The sequence below is a fragment of the Gadus chalcogrammus genome, chromosome 18 (genome assembly GCF_026213295.1).
Source record: "Gadus chalcogrammus isolate NIFS_2021 chromosome 18, NIFS_Gcha_1.0, whole genome shotgun sequence".
NCBI classification, from domain to species: Eukaryota; Metazoa; Chordata; class Actinopteri; order Gadiformes; family Gadidae; genus Gadus; species Gadus chalcogrammus.
This window is the reverse complement of record NC_079429.1, coordinates 13,973,269-14,001,138: the sequence shown is the minus strand read 5'-3', so window position 1 is coordinate 14,001,138 and position 27,870 is coordinate 13,973,269. Positions and strand designations below refer to the sequence as shown.

Sequence of the window (27,870 nt, the reverse complement as noted above, 5' to 3'; positions counted from 1 at the left end):
TCTCTTGTAGTAGTTGGATATAAACATCACACCACTGGTTCTCTTAACAGGGTGCATATCTGCCCTCGATATCCATTGTCATGTAGATCTTTAATAACGTTTCTTTTAATAAAATGCCCCCCCCCCCCCCACAGGCTGCATTGCTTGTCAGCTTTCTCACAACGATACCTTCTAGTTTACATCTCATTTTAAAAAGAAGACACAATTCATTTAATAGTACCCAATCGGCTGCTTTTTGAAGAAGAAAAAAAACACCCGAAATGCTTGCTTCTCCAAATTGCAGAATGTGTTCAACGACCGCCTGGTACCACCACTACTATAGGGAAATTGTGTTTTATGCTTCGCCGCGTGGTGGCAACCTGCACTACACTCTCCCAGACGCTGCTCGCATCACATCGGGTCACACCGACTCAAGGAACCGGGTGGAAGGCTTCTCTCTGTGAAGCACATCAGCGGTGCCTCTCCTCCTCCTCCTTCTCCTCCTCTTCCTCCTCCTGCTCCTCCGTAGCAGCAGCCATGCCGGTGTGACTACTTCAAGTTTTTCCTCTACTACTGAGCAGATTCCCCCCCCCCCAACTCTCCCCTCCCGCGGTGTTCAGCCGTCCTCCTGAAGACCCGTTAGTCGAGCTGGTCGCGTTAGGCGCATCATGGAAGTTAGTTCACCGTGAGACTCAACACTGGTGGCGCTGGCGAAGGCTTTTATAAGGTTGCTGTTTGAAGCTCGCGCGTTTTGGGCTCGCGGGCGATTCGGTAGGAAAACCAAGTCGAAGGAGGCTGAAAGTGGGCAGAATTTTCTCCAGGACCGAGTGGCAGAAGTATCGACAGACGACAGCCGTTATCCGCTCCTCTATACAGGTGGAGAGAGAGACAGAGAGCGCGAGAATTGGACCGGGCATTCGAACCTGAACGGTATTAGCTGATTAGAAATTTCCTTTCTGGACTGTTCGGCATCTGCTGAGGTTGTTTGAGGCAACAAACCGTCTCCTACTTGGAACTGAAACCTCTCATCGTGCCTGAAAATACTTTTTTTCGGACGCCGGCTCGAGCACTTTTGCCCCTCTGCTTGCGCCCCGTGCTGCTGTTTGGCGCTCTGCCTCGCGGGAGACGACTCGAGCCCCGACGCCGCGTGCGAACCACTGCCCCGGAGCGGAACGCGTGTACGACCCGAGAGCGCAACATGTCTGGAGCGCGTGGGGCAGATGCCGTCCACCTCACCTGCTTCTTCCGGACACCAAGCGGGGACCATGCCGGCGGACAGATGTGGCGCCTCACGTGGATTGTATTTGTTTCCCTGTTTATTTACGGCACATCAGCACAAGGTAAGATACCCGGGGATACTGTTGGAGAGGCACGGGGTGCCATCTTACCAGGCCTACATAACTCCATAGCTTACAAGTTCTGGGCTGGACATGTTTCATTTTGAGGATCGTTTGGAGTTGTAGATTACTGCTGGGTAGGATATCTGATGTACCCATTCATCTCGTATGCTTACGCACGTACACACTCACATAAGCGCTCGCGCATGCACGCAAACAAAATCGCGCGCGCATGCTGGCACGCACACACACGCACACACGCACACACACACACACACACACACACACACACACACACACACACACACACACACACACACACACACACACACACACACACACACACACACACACACACACCAAAGCGCGCGCACACACGTACACAAGCGTGCACACGCGCGCGCATACACACACGCGCGCACGCACGCACACATACACACACGCACACTGAACTCGCGCGCTTATTTCTCAGTGCTTACTGCTCTTTCAATTTATGCGGTACATGGTGACCATGAACTTTACAATTATGCCATTTATGTCACTGAGATGCGTATTACGCATCTCAGGTCAGACTCGGGTCAATTTATATTTATACATACTGAGTATATATATATATATATATATATATATATATATATATATATATATATATATTTATATATGTATATATACATATATACATATATACATATATATATTATATACTATAGCCTACTTACTTATAGGCTTACATTGGAAAATTTACCATATCCCAAATTTGACAGACGTGTTATTTTGGCAGTTGAATCATTTCGTTTTACGCAAATTATATCTAAACTTAGTTGGAGCAATTAGGCCTATATTTGTTGTTCGTACAGTATGCTATTAGATAGTCATTACAGGCCCACCTGTGGAAAATGCTAACTTGATTTATACGTACTAATTAATTAATCAAGCCATCCCGTGGTGATGGATGTTTGCACAGCAAACAAACATCTGCACTGTAAATAAAGAGCTCCAGCGCACGGTCACACCCCGCAGTTAAAGCATGGGCAACGTCAGTGGATCTTAAAACCAGTAGTGTTAAAAAAATAATACATAAGGACCCGTTTTCTCGACGAGAGGAAACACCTCTAGAAGAGCTATGGCCAATTTGCAGCATCCACCAGAAGAATCCATGACAGGCACACTGCCACCAGCGACAGATTCACGATATCCCCTAATGAAATAATACAGCACTTAAACCTTGTAGGACTTCTTGAACTCCCAGTGAATTCTTAGGGGGAATCAATGTATTGAGAGCACCCCTCCGCTTATTGTCTGTGATTAAACACTGCAGATTCTTTATTCAATGTTTTATTCATCAAACACGAACCGAGATAGAATAAATATATACCCTCCGATTTGTCACGTATCCTCAAAGGATGCGTAGGCGACCCAAAACGACCTACTCTATATGTATGGGGGACGACCAGAGCAACAGACTTCTGAGAGATGCAGCGTGACCCACACCTGCACTCTGTTGGCTGTGCTGCAGTGTGTGGCTGCACCACCCATTTCTTATCATTACACGTATAATGAAGCTGGCGTAGCACCGCGTAGGTGACACATGGCTAGCTCTGTCTCTCTCTCTCTCAAGTGCACTCTCTATCTCACCCTCTCGCCTACGTTCTCTCTCTCTGTCTCACTCTCTCACTATATCCCCCCCCCCCCCCCAACACTGTCTCTTTTATCTCGCCTGTTAACACATTTCGGTTACCTTCCTGCTTACCCACCTCCCCCCACCACCCCTTGCCAGTTCGGTTAATTCATGCAAGCGAAGGCTGTCCTCCGCTCCACAGGGGGCATTCAACGTCTGCCGAGCTCGGGTGGAAAAACAGGCAGTGTGGAGATGACGTCTCTGTCCATCAGCCTGCAAACCAGCCTGCACTGCTGCCCAAGTGCTCCTGGATTGGCTCATGGGGTCAGGAGATGTGGGATTTTAATTGGGCTCTCCATAGACTGTGGTGTGGCTCTTTTTCCACCTTTCTCTCCAATGATTAAGGGCCCCGATCGGGCAAGGAGAGAGAGAGAGAGAGAGAGAGAGAGAGAGAGAGAGAGAGAGAGAGAGAGAGAGAGAGAGAGAGAGAGAGAGAGAGAGAGAGAGAGAGAGAGAGAGAGAGAGAGAGAGAGAGAGAGAGAGAGAGAGAGAGAGAGAGGGCCCTCTGCATGGACATGCAGTCCAGCACCGGCCACGATTTAATGGCCTCTTCCCCAACCCCCCCGAAAAAGAACAGCCTAGGCTATTTTATAGAGGCAGCAGGCAGGCAGAGAGTTTGATCTAACTCCAAAACCAGCCTGATGCTGTCGTGCTTCACGGTTTTGTTGCTGAGAGAGAGAGAGAGAGAGAGAGAGAGAGAGAGAGAGAGAGAGAGAGAGAGAGAGAGAGAGAGAGAGAGCGCGTGCGAACAGGGGGGGCTGGTGGCTGATGCACTTTGCCTGAACCACACACACACACCAAGTTCTCGGAGACCGAAGCAAGGGGCGTTATTGTCACGAAACACATTCTTGTGGCAGCAGAAGAGAAAACAATCCAGTGGTTGACCGATAACTTTCCCCCGGCTATCACAGAAGGAAGGTGGGCCAAACACTGTGGCCCTCGCAGAGTGCTGTGCCACGGGTTCACCACCATCCCAACTAAGCACCCCCCCAGCCATCCCCCCCTCCCCCCCCCCAGCCACCCCCTCCCTCCCCCCCCCAAAAGCAGCACCCTCACTGCCAACAAAACATCCAAGATGTTCCCGTAACCATCCCCCCTCATAACCCCCTCGTAACGGCCTCTCCCCCCCCCCCCCCCCCAGAACTCGTGTCGGGACCACCCAGGACGCGCTGCTTGAAGTGACGTTCATAGCAGCGGCGGTGGCCCGGCATGGGGCAGGGCACCCGCTCAGTGCCGGTGCAGCGGCGGTCCTCTATACCGCGCCGAGACAATGCTGAGTGATCTGTCCCGCTGTCTGTCTGTTTCCAGCGCTTCTCTGGTGGGGGGGGGGGGGGACCGGACGGGAGACAGGGGGAGGGGAGTGACAGACGCTTGCTTGGAATGTTACGTTTGGTGTACACAGATGATCCACACGCACACGCACACACACACGCACACGCACGCACACACACACCATAAACCCACACACATGCATCACTCAAGGCACCAAGTGCCGTTTTTTTTTAGCTCGACTCAAGTGTTTTTTTTATTCTGCGCAGCTGGCCGCGCTGGTTGGAGATTAACGTCGGTGAAGATAGTGATGAGAGGTCGATTGTGTGTCTGTGTGTGTGTTTGGGGCACGGGGGCTGCATCAAAGAATTGGAAGGCAAGGGACAGACGGCCCGAGGGGGGGCTGAAGGGCTATTTTATGTTTGGGCACCGGGAAGCATGCCTGGGATTCCTGGGGTGGTGGTCTATTTGAACCCGATGTTTCTGAACGCAGGCTTCTTGTTTGACCTTGACACAGTTATAGATGCCCCCTCTTTGGCATGTCAACCTGTGACCTCTGGGCACTCATTCATCGTCCCACCGCTCGTCCACATACCGTTGACTTGGTAGGAAAGAATTTGAAATTTGCGGTTGGAAGCATGTCTATCAACTGTGACAGATACATACATCAGCACGAATTGACAGAAAGTTCAACAATTTATTCTAGTCACTATTCTGTCTTTCTTGGTTTAAATCCAGAGCGTCATCTTGGGTGATTCAAGTTCGGCTGAATATTGAGGTTTGTACCCTGAACGGTTTGACTGGCAGTTGAACGCACTTACCGCTAGACTCGACTATTCATTGAAGGTCATGAGGTCTACTAATATCAGATGACTTTGCTTCCAAGTGTTCTTTTTTTCTGTACTAATTCAATTTGGTGATACTGATTGTGTGTCCGCACCTGCATTGCATTTGCGCACCTTGTGTCTGTGTGTGTGTGTGGTTGTGTGGAATGGGGCTACTTGAGGAGCCAATTTTGTGTGTGCCTGAGAGAGCAATTTCGAAAAGACTACAATTAGATAACACATTTCCATCAAGGCCCCTCCATTTGTGATTTGTCTTTGTTCCACTTCAATACCAACCATTATTAAGTCACCCCTTATTTTAAATGCTTTTCAGCACACAGAGAGAGAGAGAGAGAGAGAGAGAGAGAGAGAGAGAGAGAGAGAGAGAGAGAGAGAGAGAGAGAGAGAGAGAGAGAGAGAGAGAGAGAGAGAGAGAGAGAGAGAGAGAGAGAGAGAGAGAGAGAGAGAGAGAGAGAGAGAGAGAGAGAGAGAGAGAGAGAGAGAGAGAGAGAGACTTTACATGCTCTGATTTGTCATACATCTTAATTGCCAGTCCGGGGGGCTGCTCTGTTGCTATGCATTCCCAGCGCCCTGTGATGTGCGATGTACAAATAGAGCATCTGTCAATACATTCTATGTTTACTAAAGGTCACAACACGTTGCACTCAGCATTAGCAGTGTCATATATATATGTATGTGTTTGTGTATGTGTGAATATGTATGTATATTTATTTATATATATATATGTATATAGTCAGTGTTTACATATCTGTCCAGCGATAATAGTGTTATCTGATAAATAACAGCCAACATCGCAACAACAAGGACAACAGAGCCTCATTCCAGATAGGTCAAGGGACAGTTGCTGCCAATGCCAATGTCTCTCTCTCTCTGTCTTTCTCTGTATTTCTCTCTCTGTCTCTCTCTCTCTGTCTCTCTGTCTCTTTGTCTGTCTCTATCTCGCTCTCTCTCCCTCTCTTGTACTTCAAGGAGCTCCACAGAACCGAGGAAACGTTTTGCTCAAATTCAGAAGACATTTTATGAGATTTGTTTGCGAGCATTTGGACAGCCCCATATTTGATCATTAATTGAGAAGCAATCAGTAAAGATGAGGGCTGAAATGAATGCCTTCAGATCCAAAAACAACACACAAATCTCTTGTAGTCAGAAACACACACACTCAATAAATGTATTCCAACTGAAGTCGGCGTCTTAAAAGCTTATTTGCAATTTCTCTTTCTATTAAGAGAGCAAGTGCGACATTAAAAAGGCGTTCTGTTTGGAATAGGGTTTTTCTTTTGCGTGGGTTGACAGAGAAGATGACAGAGAAGGATGAAATGGGATCTGGTCATTCACTGCCAAGACGTTGGTTAACACACAAAGCCAATGTCTTCGCAGAGACCCTAGGCTGAATTACGATGAGTGGCCATAATTCTTTCTTTTCATGCCTTCCGTTGCGCGGGTGTCCAGCTCAACGTTTTCCCAGACGCGGGTCATATGTGCAAAACACACAAACATCGTATCGAAGCTCACCGTGTGAAACGGCGTGATCTGCAAACAGAGGATCCATGAGCAGGTGCTGTTGCCAAGGGCAGAGCGAGTCTTTCTTTCTCTTGGGGGGACAGATGGGGTTGAGGGGGGGGGGGGGGTAAAGGGACGAATATCAACCAATTCTTCCCAACCTGGCACTCTTGTGAACGCCTCACTCGTTGACAAAGCCCAAAAATCCCAGCGCACCCTACAACCTCTGTCCTCCTGGCGTAGCCTGTAAAACGTTGATGCTGAAGCATTTCCCAGCCACCCGCAGTATATTTATAGTGCAGCTTTTAAATCGTAGTCTCCAACACCCCGGCACAGCCAACAGATGTTTCCCGTATATGGGAAAGGAATTACACTGACTTCTCTAAATCCTGCTTACTGTGGACTCCTGATACAATGGCCTCTCCCTCCCTCGTGCTCTCGTTCCCTTGCCCTCTCCCTTGCTCTCTTATTGTCAGCCTGCCGCTCTCACCACCCTCCAACCCCCCGCCCCCTCCCCCGCCCTCCCTCTTTTAAACCAACGTCCAATTAAAAGCATCTAGCCGAGGCCGATGGGGTCGTTAGTAAAAGTTGAAGTGCCTTGTAGCGTATCAAAGTGCTGCTAGTGGAAGAGACGCCCGTTGTGCTTAATAATGGATAATATATATTGTTGACTGTGTTACATATAATGTCGAATACCTAATGATAATAACGTTGAATAATAGTACTGTACGCCAACGTGCTGGAGGTGTCCTAATGGAGCTCATCGAGATGGCTCTTTTTAAACACGACTCACGCTGTGACAATCTGCACCCTTTTTCCATTTTCCATTCCCGTGGCTCTGTTGAGGGACGACAAAACGGAATGAAGAAAGGAAATATAAGCTATTCTTGTGTGCTGTGTGGTAGCCTCGTCTCCCATCGACGTGGCTAAGTGTCTTTCGTCTAATGTTTTTGTATACAATTTCACGTATACCCGAAACGCAGCCTTTATTTCTCGGATACATGATATTCTCGAAATAGCACGCTTACCTTATCTCACCCTTGCATAAATACATCAGGGAACGGTGTGCATTAGCATCTTTATGAAGGAGCCACAGCGTCTCCCACCGTGTAACCGTGTGCTTTCAAACCTCCCTGCTTCATGTGCATTGCTTTCCCCAGGATAGATAAGGCGAGCCTAACCTTTGGGGAGGAGGCGCACAAAAAAAAAAAGACCCAGCTACAAACAATGGCTGCCTTTGCGTGTAGGACGCTCCCAGGTGGCGGTGGCGGCGGCGGAGCTAATGCCATGTCAGCTCGGTCCATTCTGCGGCGCCACCGCTGGCTAATGTGCTCTTTGTCACAGCAGACACTTTCTATCCCCTCCCTCAACGCGTCGGAGCAAACTCCGGGAAGGCTTTAACGCTGTGCTCTCAGATGGCTGCTGCCCCCCCCCCGCCGTCCTCCTCCCACCTCCCCCCTCCTCCTCCCTCCTCCCAGCTGTCTTCTTAACCTGCACATGACTTTAAGGGTAAAAAAAGAGATGCACTCTAGTTCAGATTCCTCTGCTCGCCTGCTCCCCGTCTTGATGGCGTCCCAGGCGGCCTGGGCTGAGCGGGCGAGGCGTTGGGGTTCACCTCGGAGGGTGGCGGCCATGCCTGCAGTCTATTCCCGCTCCACGCACTCGCTGTCGTCGCGCCCGCTTGTCTGGGCCGCCGCCACCCCAATCCCCAGCCCCACTGCCAGCACCGCCACCGCATCCGCCACCGCGGTGTCTCACGAAGGGTTCTGGCCCCTGTGTCGTCCCTGTCCTGGTCCTGTCCTCTCCCTCCGCTCGGCTTCTTAATTGAGGCTTAATCTCCGTCCACAATGCCAGGACGGCCCGGACACAAAGCGCGGGCCGTTGGGGAGCCAGACGGTCAACACAGCGGACGCTGACGTCTGCCGATAATCCATTAGACAAACCCCAGGGCCAGGATCCAGAGTCGAGGGTTAGAATGACTTCAGCCCCCCCACCGCCCCCTCCCCCCCCCCACCGCCCCCTCCCCCCCCCCCCCCCCCCCCTGCTCCCAGCCCACCTTTCTCCTGGGGCATTGCAGTGATGGTGAAGCTGCATTTGCAATCGCTTCTCTCTTTGGAGCGGATTATACCTGTCGAGTCTTCTGAACGTGCTTGATAAACTAAAACGCTCGCCCTATTTATCTTAAACAGAGCAACAATAATAATAACGATGCAATCATATTCGATTGTGTCATCGTGTTGGCGTGTAAACCCATATATAAATACATGCGCTTTTACGGGGTTGTGCTTATTGTGTGGGCCCCGCAGGTGGAATCCGCCTCGCTGTCTTTGAAGAAGGGCCAGAGCACAGGGGCCTCGTCGGGTTGTGTTGATGCTCTGCCGTGCCGCATTTGATGGCTTCACCTGTTTGCCTTTTGATGCGCCCGGCTTTTCCCTCCAATCCCGCGCTGATTACTGCCTCCACGCGGCTGGGACCTGATCAAGGCCCGCGTGCGAGGAGGCTCACCCCGAGTCTTTCAAGGTTTCGCATTTCCTCGGGTTTCATCTTCAAGGGGACCAAGTCAAACCCATCCGTCCTGCTGTGGATAACCGACACATCAGCAACAATCTCCCCCGCTGGCAGTGGGGGCGGGGGTATATGTCAAACTGTACTTTTAATGTCCTTTTCAATCTGCCCACTGGAAGGTTCTGTGGATCAAATATAGCTGTATATATATATATATATATATATATACGGTATACACAGCGACTTGCAACCGGTGTGATTATGGAGTTGAACTTTCTTTCACTTCTCTTGGGATTTATGTGGCAGTAAGTGGTAGAGAAGGAAGGTGTGTTTGTGTGTGTGTGTGTGTGTGTGTGTGTGTGTGTGTGTGTGTGTGTGTGTGTGTGTGTGTGTGTGTGTGTGTGTGTGTGTGTGTGTGTGTGTGTGTGTGTGTGTGTGTGTGTGTGTGTGCAGAGAGGAAGATGGTTGCTTCCGTGTGTGTGTGTGTGTGTGTGTGTGTGTGTGTGTGTGTGTGTGTGTGGCTTGTCTGCCTGTCACAGCCGTCGTCTGACCAAACAGGAGATCCGCGTGGGCCCTGTCCCAGTGGGTACCCTAGGCTTCAGAGCCGGGCTCGGCCATGCGGTACCCAGAGTGTTTAGAATGGAAATTACTGTGGGGGGGAGTGGGGGAGACCACCTCTGAACCCCCCCAGTAATTGCTGTTCCCTAAGGGGAGGCGGAGCAGAGTGTTGCATGGGCATATGAATTGCTGTGTGTGTGTGTGCGTGTGCGTGTGCATGTGTGTGTGTGTGTGTGTGTGTGTATGTGTGTATGTGTGCGCACATCAATGCTGTGCATGCAGGTTGGCATGCAGTGGCGTGTGAGTAATTGGGGGGCCTATTTGACCACTTATAATTCAATGGAAAGGCAATCATGTTGCATTCACATTCCTGAAAGCAATATTGTGATACTTGTAGATTCTGGAGTAGGTTCTCTTAATTTTTTCTTCATAGCCAAAAAACTACACTGTGAATGGAATTCTCCCCAAGTTTTAGTTTGTTTGGTGAAATGATCAACTGAATTATGTTTGATTACGAAGCCTGCACACTTTCATTCATTTCATTTTAATGGAAGTGTATGGGCTGGTTTGATTGACATGCTACAATTAACATTGATGTGGGCTGCAAGTGGCCAAGCAAGCAGTACAGCTGAAATTGACTAGGTTAATCTCTGAGTATCATACCCACAGACAGAGATTAGTCCTACTGACCTGATTCCTCTGCCATACCACATTTCTTTCAAATCCCTACCCATAAGAAAGTTTATATATAATACAGTTTATATAATATAGTTGACGAGTGAAAGGCGAATGTTTTACACTTGATTTAAAATGAAAAAAAACATCCACGGCATGTGTCACAACATAAGCGTTGTTAAAAACAGCAGTAAATCCATCTTCATTACGCCTGTTATACACACACTCAGGGTGTGTGGCTGTAGACAAGAACACAATGTAATTAACAAACACACCGTGTGTGGGGCTCGAGACAAGACCATCCATGTAATTCACAACCGCACACGGTGTGTGGCTCTAGACAAAACCCCCCCCCCTGGCCCCAGGCGGCACGCCATGACTCTTCCTCACGTCACCAGAGGTCACCCAGAGATCAATTCACGGCCTTGGCATGGAGATGGAGTGGGAGCCTGATCGATTCCCTGCGATCTGCCCCATCTTCTCCCCAAGACATCTCATCAAAGATCCATTCCTCCCCCCCCCCCCCCCCCCCACCATCATCCCACCCCAACAACCCCATTACCGGTCAAAACGCAGCCCCGGAGGCCAGCTGCCTATCACGCGCACGAAAAATAAATGGCGTGTTCTACCCCCGCTGGATTAATCAGCCATAACCATATGCTACTGTGTGCAATTACACTGCAATTTTGACCCAGAGAAACAGCTGTTGCCATTTGCCAAAGAGCTGCGTATGATTGCAATTGCCTTAACTTTGATTTGTGCCATGCTTTGGTTTGACGGGAGAGCGCGGTGATGTGCTTCACATAATAATAACACGACACTAGAGGACGATTACAACATGACGCTTCCAGAAGTGATCATAGCTTAGCATTGTCATTATCATTACTTATTTTTTTCCCCCTCCGTATATTTTACAGAAGGAACCGATACGGGCGACGGCTTGAGTTTTAACGTTGACTTATATTCAGTGAGGTCCCTGGTTTGTGTGTGTTCTGTTTTCCCGGTGGTGTTACTGGGAGGGTGTGCCCGGCAGCTTGGTAATAGCAGAGGCTCCTCAGATGGGATGTGGACAGATAAACACTGTCGCATTCGGTACCTTGGGTCCAACATGGCTGTGTTATTCGTACACTGTCTCCCTATGTCTGTAATGCTCCCTGAAACCTCCCTTCAAACCGCCCACACAGTATGGACACATAACACAGCCGCTCAGAGTGATGCATATTCCTTTCTTTCTTATATGGTGCATGAGATTGATTGGCCAGTATGTGATTTTGTGTGTGTGTGGGATTGTGTGTGTGTGTGTGTGTGTGTGTGTGTGTGTGTGTGTGTGTGTGTGTGTGTGTGTGTGTGTGTGTGTGTGTGTGTGTGTGTGTCTGCATATGTGTATGTGAGCCATGCACCCCCGAACTGTCTCCCCCAGCACACTTTTGGACTCTGTTAAGTCGTCAACAAATGGATTTGCCGTGCACAGATCTCAGTCAGCACAGAGGCCATTTGTCATCGCTATGGTTCTACTGGAGATGCAGGCAAAGCAAAATATAGAAAAAAGATTACGGTTTGGATGCACATTTATACATGGCAGATAGCCGGGAGAGAGGGAGGAAGAGAGCGAGGGAGAGGAAGACATATGGAGGGAGAGGGAGGGAGAGAAAGAGTGAGAGAGAGATGAAAATGAAAAATGGCAGCTAGAGAAATTAGCTTTATTTTAGGTGAATTTAGACATAAGTGCAATGCTCTCTCTCGTGGCAGTAATTAGGTTTTAATGTCTGGTAATTGCCCAAGAATTACAAAAATCACATCGGAGCTTGTGAGAGAGCCTAACAATATACATTTTCTTTTAGATTAATTCTTTATTTTGATGTTTTTGTGAGAGCTATTTGTGATACGGTTGAAAACATGTTGTTTGGTTGGAAATAAAACTCTTCCCTTTGGTGCTTCTTTTGAAGCACAAGTTCATGTGATTCCCCGCAAACGTGGTGTAAACACGAAGCTCAGTTCACATAATTCCTACCGGTTTGTCATGTAAACAAGATTAATTCTTCCAAAAAAAAAAGAAGAACCCATCCAGGTAATAGAAATGTGATAGAAAGAGACATTTGTAACGCATTGGTATCCATCTTGAGGCTAATCGAGTCTTTAGCCAGGCTTTTCACACGGTCACCGGCTCACAATCAGCTCCCTGAAATCCCCCCGCCTCTTCCTTCTCCACGGTGATTGTCATCCGCGAATGCCGTCGCTACCTTCAGCGCTCCCCTTTGCACCTCAGCCCATAGCTCCCACTAATGGACGAGGATCCTTTCTTCCTCAGCTCGGCCTCGGTCGTCCCTGACCACCAGAGTCGAGGAAAAAATAAATAGATGAGCCACTTTACACTTTAGGACCGCATCCTTGTGAAGCATCAACACTGCGATTCCCCCCTGTCTCCCCCCAACACACACACACACACACACACACACACACACACACACACACACACACACACACACACACACACACACACACACACACACACACACACACACACACACACACACACACACTTAACCTGTTGGCTGAGCCAGGATTTGTTAGATTAACATCTTGATTATTGTTTGCTCTGAAGCGCTGCACGCCTGAGCGAATCATTTAACGGTTTAACGGCCGCCTTAACGGGGCTGACCTGACGGTAAGCGAAGGTGACAGACTGAGATGGATGTGGTGGGAGGCTGTGCTTTTAGCCTCGTAGGGATTACGGCCACGGTTGACCCCGCCTCCGACCCCTGACGGCTACCTCTGCTTCTACCTTCCGACACACACGCGCGCTTGTGTGTGTGTTCCGATGCACTCTAACGCACACGGGCCATTTTCGTTTCCGATGTGTTTTGAGCTCACCGCTGTTTACAACACACACATGTGCTTGCATCCATGGACACACACCAATATACGTACGCACGCACACACGCACACACACACACACACACACAAACACACCTGCATACACCCACATACACGTGCACACATACACACACACAGTAGTAGAAGCAGGAGAGCCTCCCCTCTGCAGAGCCCGACCAGCGGGAAGTGCTCCATCCATCTTGATTATTCAATACTTACAATTTTAATTACACCTGAGTGCTGTCAGCCCACCAAACGGGCCGGCTGTATTGATCTGCGCCGGCTAATTGATTAATTGCCGTGTTCACGGAAGCACGTTTTTTTTTTTTCTTTCTCCTCTTGCCCTGTTCTTATTTTTCCCAGTAGCGTCCTAAGGAATTACTGGCAGCCTGTTTTGATTTCAGGAAGCGGGAACATAACTCCCTACCCCCCCATCACACACTAAAGGTTTGTGGTGCAGCTCCTCACGCGGGCTCTGTGTGTTGGAGTCTGACGGCGGAGTGACGTTGAACAGGATTAGCGGGCACGACTGTCGCCGTGGAGCGCCGAGGTAGCCGGCGGGCGGAGGACGAGACAAAGAGGTGTTGTTCATCACAGCCGCCGTTATGACAAGCCCGAGAGATTGCCACGGCGCAGTCGCCAGGAAGACCTTGTTAACACCAAACTGCTCCCTTAAATTTGTCATGTCTTGAACCGTAAAATACTCTCTTTTGTGTGTGTGTGTGTGTGTGTGTGTGTGTGTGTGTGTGTGTGTGTGTGTGTGTGTGTGTGTGTGTGTGTGTGTGTGTGGTTTGGGAAGGGGTAGGATATGATCAAAGGGCGCCTCGGCAGATTGGCCGGTACTCTCTCTCTCTCTCTCTCTCTCCTTTCTCTTAATCTTCCCTCGGAGGCTCTGGGGACAGACCTTCCGCCCCTAAGATGACATTAGTGTGGGGCTTGGGTGTACGGCCCCGCCTCCTCTCCCCACGTCGCTCCGCATACTGTAATTCGGGCGCTATTTGAAGTCCAATTTTATAACTGTCAGAGGAGCTGGTTTCACTGTATTTCCAGGATTAGAAAGTAAACCAAAGAAGAAGTCTTAGAGCTCCAGCAAATGTTTTTTGACACCGCCCTAGGTCGGTCGGCAAAAGGCATTTTTAATGTTTATTTTCATTATGATAATTCTTGTTCTGGGATGAGAGGAGGGGAAAACCATTAAATAGAAATGTCAAATCTGCATCAACTGTGCATCAACAATTATTGATGATATTATACACAACTTGGATCTTGATAATTTATTAATAAATAAATATTTAAACGGCTACAGCATCAAGTCACCACCACTCATCCTCCCCAGCAAAAGCATTCGTCTGCCAATCTATCGCCCTCTGAATTTCAATCCTTCAAAGTGTTGCGTTTGTATTGCCAAACATCCCAGAAATGAAATGACCTGCCTGCCACCATACGGCACACAGAGATTTACCTTTGGTGCGGAGAGTGAGGCAATATTCTATAAATGGCTTGTTTATTTCACACATAGAAGACTCTGTGTGGGGAAAAAGATTTGCCAGAAATTATCTTGGGAGAGGTAAGCGAAAGGCTTAGCCTTAATATCGTATGTATGCGGATGACTCCCTGGAGCTGGGAGTGTTTTTAAATGTCTGCACACACACGCACACACCACGTATGGGCTCTCTGCATACATGCTAGGCAGAGGGGGCACTCAAACAGATGGCTTGGTGAGAGACTTGGGTACTTTTCAGCCCACACACACATACACACAGAGTGTGACTAATTGTAGGCTAGCCAGGGGTCATGTGTCCACTGAAGCCGTGAGTGTGAGCTGAAGCCGTGCAGAGTGCTTGAACATCATCAGAATGCATCATGGGATTAATCGTGAAGAGATGTTGTTTTGTTAAAAAATCGTAAATGAATGTAAATAAACTAGGAATGGGAATTACTCCAAATGTTCATGGTTTGATAAACAGTGGGTGGGATGTACGAACGATCGAATACTCGATGTGTGCTGACATTCCCAAAGGCAGCCATGGATCGTCTGTGTATCATTAGAGCAGTGAACTAAACTTTCTTATATGGTTATACAATGTTTATGTCTCTTGGGATCTCTTGACACACACACACACACACTGACTAAGCCCCCCTCACAGCCCTGTCAGGCTACATAGATAGCAATGTTAATATTGTATGTAGCACCTAATTACAGGGACATTCAGAGACAAGTGTTATGGCGTATGTGTGCGCGTGTTGAATGCGCAATCGCCTGCGAGTGTTATCCCTGTTTATTTATACATGTGTTGCGTAATGTTTCCCCTTAGAACCACAATCTTCCTCTCTTGACTTGAGTCGCACCCCCGTGGCGCTGGCTAGCTCTGTTCCGCACGTCTGCAGCGGCCCCAGACCTCTGTTTCAATTGTCTCTTATCTTCTCCAAGTGTGCCCAGGGGGAGCTTTGGCGGGACTTTGACATTAGTTAGCCTGTGCCGTCAGATTAGGCCGACGCGCGCGGCTGAATGACTTCCGACTCGGCCCCCCGGTCCGGACTCATTACCCTGCTGGTGCTGTTTGTTTTTGTTTTATATTAATATTTATGCTTGTGTACTCTGTGTTTGCTTTTTTTGTGCATGATTAATAAAAAAAACGAATGGGGCTACAGAACAACTACATTTGGACCGCTTCGAAGGCAGCGGTCCAAATGTAAAAAGTCGGCTTTGACCCTCGTGAATAATAATCAAATATTTGATTGTTTTGACCCATTCCAATGAGCTGTGTCCTAGGCTAATGGCTTTTTCTGTTGTTGCTGCGCCTTGCTAGAGAAACGCTGTGTCAGTTTTAAACACAACTACAGTCTCCCTTTGATGACAAATAGTTTCATGATTTACTTAACAATAACCAAAGCACCGTTATGACCAACATAATAACTAACATTCCCAAAAACTCCCAAAATGGCTGCTGTTATGGCAATGTCAGATCACGATTTACAAGCTCCATACCTGCAGGGGCCCTGGCTGTTTTACCACACCTCTTTTATATTAAGACTGGGGTTCTCACCTCTTTTAAGGTGTGTGTGTGTGTGTGTGTGTGTGTGTGTGTGTGTGTGTGTGTGTGTGTGTGTGTGTGTGTGTGTGTGTGTGTGTGTGTGTGTGTGTGTGTGTGTGTGTGTGTGTGTGTGTGTGTGTGTGTGCGCAAGATGGATAGAGAGAGAGCGAGAAAGATATATGATTTGTTTACTTTCATCTCATATGATTCAAACCTCACCTTTCCCGTTATATATTTAGTGTTGAGCTGCATATTTCCTTCTTCTATTAACTAACTCCTTTGAGTAGTGTAGGAACAGTTTATGAGAGAGAGAGAGAGAGAGAGAGAGAGGGAAGAGAGAGAGGGAAGAGAGAGAGAGAGAGGGAAGAGAGGGAAGAGAGAGAGAGAGAGAGAGGGGAAGAGAGGAGAGAGAGGAGAGAGAGGAGAGAGAGGGGAAGAGAGAGAGAGAGGGGGAGAGGGAGAGAGTCCCTGTGGGTATAGAGTGCTGGCCTTTTTCAAAAGCAGGTAAGGCTGCTGCCTGTCGATCTATCTCCCCTCTGATGACATCACCCCAGTCTGGTTAAGAAAATGAACCAGCAGCGATAAAAAAAAGAAAAGAAAAAGGCAGCTGTTATTTGGAAAGTAGGACAATGGCACTGGAGGGAAGGAGAGGAAAAGCAGGGGGCGTTTCAACACTGGTCTGCCGGGTGGCCACGGACACAAAAGGGTGCTTTTTAGCGCCGCCACAACTTGGATGTAAGTGTCTCCTTTGAGTGGTCAATTACCACGCTCCCATTCTGTACCGAGATTGCCGGGAGATGGACAGGTCAGGATGCATTATCTCTCTCCCTCTGAATCATTCGCACACACTCACAAACAGAGGTTCTATCACTTTGTCGCCCTCGTTTCGCTCTCCTCCCTCATCCCCCTATTTCTCTCTGTCGTTCTTTCTTCCCTTCCTTCCTTCTGTCCTTCATTCCATCGTTAGCTCGCACACACACACACACACACACACACACACACACACACACACACACACACACACACACACACACACACACACACACACACACACACACACACACACACACACAGACACACACTATTTTCTATCGTTTTCCTACCCTCATTCCATTGTTGCCTTTCATTCTCAGACACTTTTCTCCCCATTGTATCTTTGGGTGCCTTTCTCTCTCTCTCTCGCCTCACATGAACAGGCGAGCACACAGATGTGGCTGCATGTTAAGTATCATCCTATGCCTCAGGGCTTAGCCGTGTAAACACCTTCTGAATAAATAAATAATACACACCCACAAAGAGAAGAGAGTGCTGCATGTTCTGGCACTCGCTCCCTCACCGCCTCGCTCCATCCCTCCCTCCCTCCATCCCTCCCTCCCTCCCTCCCTCTCTTCTCCCCTGCCGGCTCTTCCTTCCTCCCTCATGATGCTGAACATACCACAGTCATATCCCTCTTCAATTCTCTCTCTCTCTCTCTCTCTCGCTCTCGCTCTCGCTCTCGCTCTCGCTCTCTCTCTCTCTCTCTCCCCTATGGGTTTCAAAATGATTTCATATGGCGATCTGCCGGTTTGAATGAACTAAATGAGATGCAGCAGACTTAAGGGGGCCAGAGACTAAGAATTATGTAAAGTGTGGAATGGTAGTGCGTGTGTGTGCGCTTGAGTTGTGTGTACCTCCACAGTGTGTGTGTGTGTGCATGGCATCTTCTTAAGTTGTACTTGAAGCGATGAGCACTGTGCTGTGAGTGTGGAGTACAACCTCTCCGAGAGGTAATTATTTCCTTAACCTTTGATGAGTCTCTCCGAGACAATATGCTCCAGCTTGCTTGATTCACGCTGGATAGTACCTGTGGAGTTGTACGCTACTTATGTAGCGTTGTAGCGAGCTGTACTTTGAAAATCCCCCATCTGATACGACTAATATTTCCTGTTTGATTCCCCGTGGTCTCTTTCTAGCGCTTGAGCTGAACATCACAAATTCCTGTTCATGTGCTTTCAAAGACCTGTCTGGGGTCGTACATACATACCAATCTTTCTAGGTTTTATTTGCTGCACATTTCCATCAGGTACTGCCCATGAGACCTACAGGATCCACCCTAAAAATAGCCCCCCATACGATTATAGATATGACTGTTGTAGTGGGGGGATGTGACACACACACAAACACACACATGCACACGCACACACACACATACATACACACACACATACATATATATATATATATATTATTTTTTTTGTATCTACCTCAACCCAGCCGCTCCTCTCTTCTCCTGACGGGGTTTGGGGGGTGGCCCGAGGAGGAGCCCTGGCTGACAGCTGTCTGTCGGCGCCTGTAAAGGTAGGGCCAGACGGGCTCAAGCTTGGTTTGATTAGGTCTCTAGTCCCGAGGCGTCCACCTCTCGCTGCTCCTCTCTTTCTGGCTCCGACTGTCCGTTTTGATGCGTGATGAGTGACGCTTCCAATGAGCAAGAAGTCCCACGCATCCTGCCCTCCTAAATCATTAGGCCAAATCTGATGGCGCTCGAAGCGCATTTATCTCTGTATGTGCATGTCTGATCATAATAATGCATGTCTGGCATAAAAGGTGGCATGCATTGATCACCTTGAGGTATCTTCATGCATAGGTGGATGTGTGTGTGTGTGTGTGTGTGTGTGTGTGTGTGTGTGTGTGTGTGTGTGATGTGTGTGTGTGTGTGTGTGTGTGTGTGTGTGTGTGTGTGTGTGTGTGTGTGTGTGTGTGTGTGTGTGTGTGTGGATGAGTTTCGGTGTGTTTCAGTGGCAGCATGTATGAACGGGTGTGTGTTTGTGTTTGTGTGTGAGTGCGAGTGCACGCACAGTGCATGTGCCACCAGCCTCTGTTCTCCTCTGGCCCCGCCGGGGCCCCGGCCCCGTTGTTCTCGCCGCCTCAAACCGTTCCGTGTCGAGCGAGGCATGAAAGCGTTGAAGGCCATCCTCGGGCGCCGTGTCGGGGATAAACCCTGGGCTCCAACGTCACAACGCCCCCCCCCCCCCTGCCCCCCACCAACCGCCTGGCCTCCCGCACAAAAGTGCTCCATTATGATGGAGCAGCGCGCCACACGCTAGGCATCAGGAAGCAGCCCACCCGCCGCCCTCACACCACGAGCTGGATCCAGCGCCTCCAGGCCAGGGGACTGCACCACTCAACAGTTAATTTGAACGAGCTGTGCAGGCGGGAGGGTTTCCACTGGGGAGGGGGGCTGTTTATACGTTGTATTTTTATTACAGGTTGTGAGTTTGGGTTCCTGATGTATTGCCACTGGTTGCACAGGAGGCAGGTGTTGCTGGTTCTAGGCCCCAGTCCAAGCTCAGTACTAGGAGTCTGGGCTGAAGTCTTGGGATTCAAGTACCCCCCCCCCCCCCCCCTACCCCTCCCATCCCCTACTACCAAAAATCGATCTGATACCCAGAGCCATATTCAACATCTCCTTGTTGAATATTTGAGGTTTCTATTGACATAAAGAGGCAAATTTGAGATGAAGAACTTGTTTATTTAGCATATACAATTTTAATGTTAACATTAAAATGGCCCCTGTCAGTGAACCTAACAAGCTTATTTAAAAGAACAATCTTTTTCTTCCCGGAGTAAAGAAACTATTTATTTTTTGGCCATCTCAAAGGATTGCCTGACGTGGATGTAGGTGTACTGCATGCATTCAGTAAAGTGTTATACGTTTTACAACAATTTCGAACTCTCTCCCTCATGCCCTTCACCGGGGCTAGATGGCGAGAGTGAATCTCATGGACACTGCCGCCCGCACTCTCCAACCTCTGCAGGTGTAATCCAGGCTCAGAACGAATGGCATGTCAGGGCCAGATGTTCTCAGGCATGATGGTGCTCCAAGGCCGTCTCCTGTGCACTACGGAGAGAGAAAGAACATTTAAATTACTCCGCCATAGCACCCCCCCCCCCTCCCTTCTACATCCAAGCCCCTTTCAAGTCCTCAACCGTCTTCAATATTTATCAGCTTTTTCATTTGGAATCAGCTTTGAAAGGCTATGGTGGCCGACGCGCTCCGGAGCAGTCAGAACGCCCATCGCCTCGCAGAGTGTTCCCCCCACCTCCTACCCACACGCTGACTCTCTACGCATGTCCTGGAAGAACACTGATCGCACTGCTACTTCCCGTGTTTTTTTCTTTTTTTCCACTCGGTTCTGAGTCGTAGATTGAGATTACCGGGTGCCAGGTGAGGTCAGAGACAGGTGTCATGAGGCGCACTTCCTCAATGAGGCATCGCTGTCTGAGGTCTTAATTTTTTCAACCGCCTCCGGAAGCCTGAAGGGATGCGCCAATCTAATTCATCTCCCATCGCACGGCTTCTGTAACTTCTCACGATTGGCCCCAGAGCAAGTCGGGTGATAAGATCCCTGTGAAATGCGTGTGTGTTCGGTGAGAGTTTTTCAGTGCGTGTTAACTGTGTGTGTGTGAATACCCTTCCGCGTAGCATGCACGTGTGCGCAGCGCCAACGTTGGCTTGCAGCTCCGACGACTCCCGCGTGTGCAAATCTGCGTTCGTCTTGGGGGTGAATCTCGCACACAAGATGGAGGGATTGAAAGATTCAGAGAGACAGGAAGAGGGGAGGCAGGGTCGGTGCGAGGGGGAGTCCGCCTGCACAGTTACTAAATCCATAAAGGATGAAAGGGGCCTTGGCAGCAGTCTTAAGGGGCCAATGAAATAAAGTTCTTGCAGATTAGTTAGCTAATAGAGCTGTAACAGAGTGTTTTGACTTAAAGCATTGGGGGGAATGCAGGGCTGGTGGTTTCAGGCCCGTGGGGGTGAGGACGTGTGGGGGGGTAAGGGGCGATGAGCGGGACGTGGGGGAGGGGTAGAGGGGGTGGGGGCGATGGTAGGCTCGGAGTGTAACGGCGGAGAACCTGATGCGGAGGAGCCCTGCGGCGTCAGGGGTGATCAGGGAGATGGAGTGGGGGAGGAGTGAGGGGGAGTAGAGGGGAGGTGGACGGGGTGGGTGGGTGCGCGGGCCGGGAGGTGGGGGGGAACACACACAGTCTTACTCTCCGCAGTCATACCACTCGTGAGATCAATGGCCCGGCAGTGGTAGCTACACATGTTATAATCATCCCCAGGGAAATCTTTCTATTGGGCTGCCAGCGTCGGGGCTTTGAAGATTGGACTCAAAGCCTCGAAGGCAAATATTGTGAGGACCGGGGCAATCCTGTTCTTTTATTTCTTGTTGTCGAAAACACCCGATGATGTGTGAAACGTCTGTGGTCGTCCATAAGTACAATCAAACCCAGTCTTGGAGGGCGTAGCGCTAACTCGGACAGCCGCGTCAAACCCTCATGTATAATTTGGTCCTCGTATTTTACAGCTCGGCCTGACAGCTGCAATGAGGAATGTGGTAATTCCCTTCTTATGCCCCGCATGTTATTTACATGCTTGGTACTTAGTTTGGGCAAAAGAAGCACAAAACAATACTATTGTGTCGTTGATATTAAACATACCCCGGTGTTTAAGAAGGGCAAAAATAACTAATGGATGCACACTTATGAAACCACATTGCATATAGCGTTTACATTTTTGTGACAGTAGTGGTGGACAATTCCAGATGTTTCAGAGCTGATTCTGATTAATGTTGATTCTGTTATGCGATGGAATCTATACTCTATACTCAATCGACTCCAAGAAGATTTAAAGAGACACATAGTAGTTTGCAATTCTTCCCCTCAGTCTTTGATTTTCCCCTCATTGAAATCAGTGATAACTTCAAGGTTAGTATAAATAGATAGATAGATAGATAGATAGATAGATAGATAGATAGATAGATAGATAGATAGATAGATTTAGATAGACACATAGATAGATAGATATTTTATTTTTCTCAGTGAACAGACAGATACACATGACCGTTAACCACAACAACAACAACAACAACAACAAAAAAAAATAGATATGCTTACAGAAAGCTAAAGTGCTAAAAAAAATCGCTGAATGAGTTTTTCCAGTTCCACAGTTTGACTGCAGCCTCTAAATTCCATGTATTGTCAGAATTGATCACAAATGAATTGACATGATGGAATCCCTATGTGTCATTGAGCAGAGACAGAATCCCCAACAAAAAAACACTTTTTTGTGTGTTTGAAGGCAGTCCATGCAACTTATTGACGATGAAGGGATAAAAGTTCTCGGAACGGTAGGAGAAATATTCATAGGTGGCCTTGTTCTGCCGGAACAAGAAGAGAAGACAGACAAGACGGAGACGAAGACGAGGCTAGGAGAGCGAGAGATGAATGAAGACGGGAATTCTCTTGAGGTGTACGACACGGCTGCATAGAGAGAATTTAGAGGACAGATGAAAGTACCCCGTTCTTCCCCGTTGTCATAGAAGTAGGCCAACGGCTAAAGGAGGAAAAAAATTCCGCCAGCGAACAAAACATACAAACGCACCGAAAAATGAACATGTTTGCTTGAGTGTGATACTTCACAAAGGAGCCAGGGTAGCCCATTGTACATGTCTGTGTTGGCCAAATTCTTCTGGTAATGTCGTACTTTTCCAGCTCTTACTTTTGTACTCATCCTTGCACATTCTTCAAAACAGACTTCTGTTACATTTTTCACACTTTTTGGCTAATCCGAAAGACACATTTGTGCCAGGAATTTTAGATGTAATTTTGTTAAAATCATGCAGCAATCAATGTCATGAATATGCAATATGCCTTCCTAATTCCCCCTTGGATGTGCTTCTGCCGCATGTGTATTGTCACTAGGTCACTCCATCCCCACAGTGACGTCCGGGGAAAATGTTTGAGCTGCCTTTTAGCTGCTCAACCGGGATCCAATAGAATTATGGGAATTTTTTAACCAAACCAGGATGGTTCTCAACGCCAAAGGGTTTGAGGAATGAAAAAGAAACGACTTGACCAACCTCTCCGGCAACCTGCACACACTGGGATGTAGAAAAACACCACCCTCATGGTTTAGGGGTGGTGTTTTTACTCTGATGGAAGCGTCACACTCGAGTACATTCTGATTTGTTAGCATTCCAGAAACGCCCCCCCCCCCCCACGCACTTTGCTTCCTCTTGTGTTTCCGTCGTACAAGGGACTCTGCGAGGTGGGCACCATGCAGGGCGGTGACTAATTGCGGGTGTCATCTTCATCCTCTCCACAGCGCCGATTCTCTCAGTTTGTCCTCGTCTTTCGGGCGGAGTCAGAGCTACTGTTGGCCACGTCTCATTCACTGTTTCCTTCTCTCTCTTCTTCCCCAGAGCGTCTCCATTCAGAACATTCTTCTGACTGCTCTCTCCAACTAATGAACACTGTACTCACTTCTGAGGGTGGATCACGGACCTTATGATCTTCAGAGCAGAGCAATGTTGGTGTGTGTGTGTGTGTGTGTGTGTGTGTGTGTGTGTGTGTGTGTGTGTGTGTGTGTGTGTGTGTGTGTGTGTGTGTGTGTGTGTGTCTGTGCATTTATATGCGCTTATTTTTATTCTGCAGCCTTGTAACACTTTTTCCCCCTCCCTCCCTCCTTTACACCCCTTTTGCACAAACACACAAACAGACAGCACGCACACACAGACACACACAAACCCGACCACACACACATGCCTTTTCGCTTCGAGTGTGCAATCAGGGGAGAATTAAGTGTGGAGTCCTGCTGGTAATGCGTTGTGGCAGAAGTATTGATGTGGAAAGCCCCGGGACACAGCTGCTCAGCATGCCACTCTCACCTGTTACGGACACACACACACACACACACACACACACACACACACACACACACACACACACACACACACACACACACACACACACACACACACACACACACACACACACACACACACACACACACACACACACACACACACACACACACACACACCTCAGCTAAACCCCCGGCTCCACCAGCAGCAAATTAGAGGCATAATTGGGCTGCAAGGAGAAGGTTCAACCCCTATGAGGCCGCTACAAAAGCACAGTATGTATGCATGGGTGTGTTTGTGTGTGTGTATACGTTGCTATTTTTGTACGTGCCTGGGTGTGTATGTGTGTTTGTGTGTTTGCGTGGGTGTGAATGTGTGTGTACGTGTATGTTTGTGTTGGTGAGTGTACGTTGGTGTTATTGTATGTGCGTAGGTGTCAATGTGTGCTTGTGTATCTGTGTTTGTATGTGTTCACACGGGTGTAGTGATGTGTGCATGGGTGTATGAGTTTGTGTGTGTGTGTATGTAACTTTCTGTGTGTGTGTGTGTGTATGTAACTTTCTGTGTGTGTGTGTGTGTATGTGTGTGTATGTGTGTGTGTGTGTTTGTTCGTCTTGGTCTGTATGTGTCTGTAGCTGTGTGTGTTTGTGTGTGTGTGTGTGTGTGTGTCTGTGTTTGTGTGTGTGTGCCTGCCCCCTCTGTGGGAGAGCGCAGTGAACTGGGATGTATAGCCGGACCGCGCCGCTGCCAGAGAGCCGAGGTCAAGAAGCCCTGCGTGCCGTGCCAGCGGGCGGGGGGATTAGATGAGTGATGTGGAGGGGCCGCCACTGACCGCCCTCTGCTCCGTGCGGCCACTCTCCCCGGACTCCCTGTTGTACACACACTCACATACAGACCCACACACACACACACACACACACGCAGACCCAGACACACACACACACACACACACACACACACACACACACACACACACACACACACACACACACACACACACACACACACACACACACACACACACACACACACCCAGACACACAAACGCATACAGACCCAGACACACACACACACACACACACACACACACACACACACACACACACACACACACACACACACACACACACACATACAGACCCAGACACACACACACACACACTCACACACACACACACACACACACACACCCACGGACACACACGGACACACACACACACACACACACACACACAAACACACACACACACACACACAGTCGCACACATCCTGTACACTCACATTTTAAGTAGCGTCACCCGGCCAGTGGTGCAGGGCTGTGTTCCTCAATGACTCAGACCCTCTGTTCCCACTCAATCGTTTCATTCAGCTTTTAATGCATTCATCCGTCCATCCACCTGTCCTTCCATCCATCCAGCCACAGGTCGGCCCTCCAGTTCACCTCCCTATCCACCTACCCACCTGCCTCCGATCTGTCCATTCTCCCATCCCGTCATCCGTCTTTCCGTCCGTCATCTGTTTCTCAGAACCCTGCCTTTGACTGGAGCCTCACTGACTTTCCAGCGGAAGTCACGTGAAAAAGAACACAACGCATTGAGCACAGCTGTTTTATTTGAACTCGCACGTGGCCAATGGAATCTGCTGTTGTGACGGGAATATCTGTCTTCGGAACCCGCGTTAATCCAGTTACAATGGCTTACCAAAAGGGCTGTGTGCTCAGCCCTATAAGAGGTGGAGCTATCAATCATCTGGAGGAAACTGGGGCTCGGAGGGGCTTGACAGAGACGTGTGGAGATTTAGTGCTTGAGAATTATTCATGGCTTCGTATGGAGACAGTTGGCTTCTTCAACTGTGATTTGCTTGGATAAGGCACAGATCTGTGGTTTGCTGATTGCTGACTTTGCCATTGGAAGTGACTCAGGTTTTAGTCTAATGAGGGGCAGATAGACACTCCGCAGCCAGAGAGCACTGCGGTTGAATATGTTCTGCCATGTTTAATTTGAAATCAGTTCTCCTGTGAGTTCATGTGTCCACATCTCAGACTGCCGTTCATTCTTTTGGCATACGTGATCAATGTCTTGCCTTGTTGCAATAACGGCCTGAAGAATTATTGAACCTTATCATTTATAAGCCAATTTATCCTGAGCCAATAATAGATGGCTTGATGTGTCATGTCAGATTGCATAAAATAAAAAAGGGGGGGGCGGGTGTACTTTAAAGACACTGATACATCACAGCCTTATTTAAGGCCGTATTCTGCTCACATCTGCAGGGACACTTATTTTTCTCCTTGGGACCTTCAAGTTGAGCTGCAGCCAAGCCCTGTGGCCTGGCGGTAATAAAGGGGAGCTCATTTGGGACTAGGGGGGGCAGGGGGGGGGGGGGCACCTTCAGGTAAATCAATAAAGATTAAAGCCCAAGTCCACTCTTTGTGGCCGAAGCTGGGTCTTGATTAATGAGGAGGCGCCCAGGCCCCAGCAGTGGTATCTCTGTTGTATTAGGGCCCCTGATAAGGCCCCGGCCGGGTCACCTGTGAGTTATGGGCCCCCAGGGCCGTATCCATCTCCCTTTAGGACCCCGCTCCGTTGCGGGCCCCTAGACGTGTCCACGCCTGGTGTCGGTTCGAGGGCGGTCCATGCTGCGCGTGGTCGAACGCGTTTGCTGCTCTGCGCCCCCCCCCCCTCCCCCCTCCCTCCCAACCCCCCCTACCCCCTCTTCTGGCTCTGCCACGCAAGCCGGAGATTAAAGGAATAAAGCATTGAAGCGCGTGTTTGACGCTGACGCGTGTGTGCAAACTTGTCAAGTCGTAGGCGCGTGTGTTTCTCCGCGTGCATCATGGGAACCTAATTGCACTGATCATGGCTTCAATCATAAACCATGATTTCCCTCCCCTGTGGGGAAAGATGGGCGGGGGGGCTGTTTCACCTTAATTAAGATGTGGTGTGTCTTCAGGGAGGTGTTCTGGTCTCAGGCATGGCCTCGGGGCCGGCTTGGTGTCGTCTCGGTCATTAGGGCTGCTTGAGGGCCCTGCTTTCAGCTCGACCGCATTAGTCGCTGCGTGGTGAGCAGCCTGCTACCTGTAACTGTTAGCCTGCACGGCTGGGCGAGGAACCAGAGCCGTTGGTTGTGCTACAGTGTGGGGGAGATGATCACTGACCCTCTCTCCCTCTCCCCTCCCTCCTGCTCTCTGCCCTCTGAGAGCCGAGCAGAGGGAATTTAATTTATTTTGCAGGGAGAGTTGGTGTAATGTAGCAGGAGGCGTGTTCCAGGGGTGACTCCACTACGGCCTTGTTTTAAGAGATGCTAGCTGGTCTTGCCTTAGACCTTCTCACTCACTGTTCGAGATGCTCATCAAGGCTAGAAATGCGAGCTGTCTTGACCAGGCGATGTGGGGTTACAATATCGCTTTCACTTATGCGGCATCTGTGCTGACAATCAAACCTGTTGATGTGGGATAACACTTTGCAGAATTGACTCAACCATAGGACGATACTTTGTCACCTTTTTATGCATCGATTCACGATTGTGAGAAAAATCCCAACATACAGCTTAGCTCTGGCTGTCTTTGACATTACGTGTTCAGAACAGAATACATTGTCGGCGACTTAAAGCAGCGAGACTATCTCAATCTATGAAGGTCGATATGAGCTCTTCTTAAATGTTTTTCATGGAAAAACCTAGGGCGGTTGCTTATCTCTCATGAAACCCACACAGTCAACCTTGTCGTACTTGTTGTTCCTCCTGTACAAGATAAAATCTTCCTTAGTTTAATTAGCGGTCTGCTAACGGACCCGTGTTTAATGACCCCCGTCTCTCAGCTCCTTGCGGCACAGAACCGGCGAGATAATGTGCTGCTTTCACTTCCCCATGGCCGCCTACTCTCTCTCTCTCTCTCTCTCTCTCTCTCTCTCTCTCTCTCTCTCTCTCTCT

At 49.0% G+C, this 27,870-nt stretch overlaps 1 protein-coding gene across 1 annotated transcript in view; it reads left to right on the top strand.

Annotated features, from left to right (window-relative positions):
• Positions 1–420: 420 nt before the first annotated feature.
• Positions 421–27,870, top strand: part of LOC130371848 (protein sidekick-2-like) — a 248,184-nt gene continuing 220,734 nt past the window's right edge. Inside the window, exon 1 of the mRNA XM_056577708.1 lies at positions 421–1,319. Coding sequence (XP_056433683.1) covers positions 1,178–1,319 — 142 coding nt within the window. The 5' untranslated portion in view covers positions 421–1,177. The remainder of the gene's footprint in view (positions 1,320–27,870) is intronic.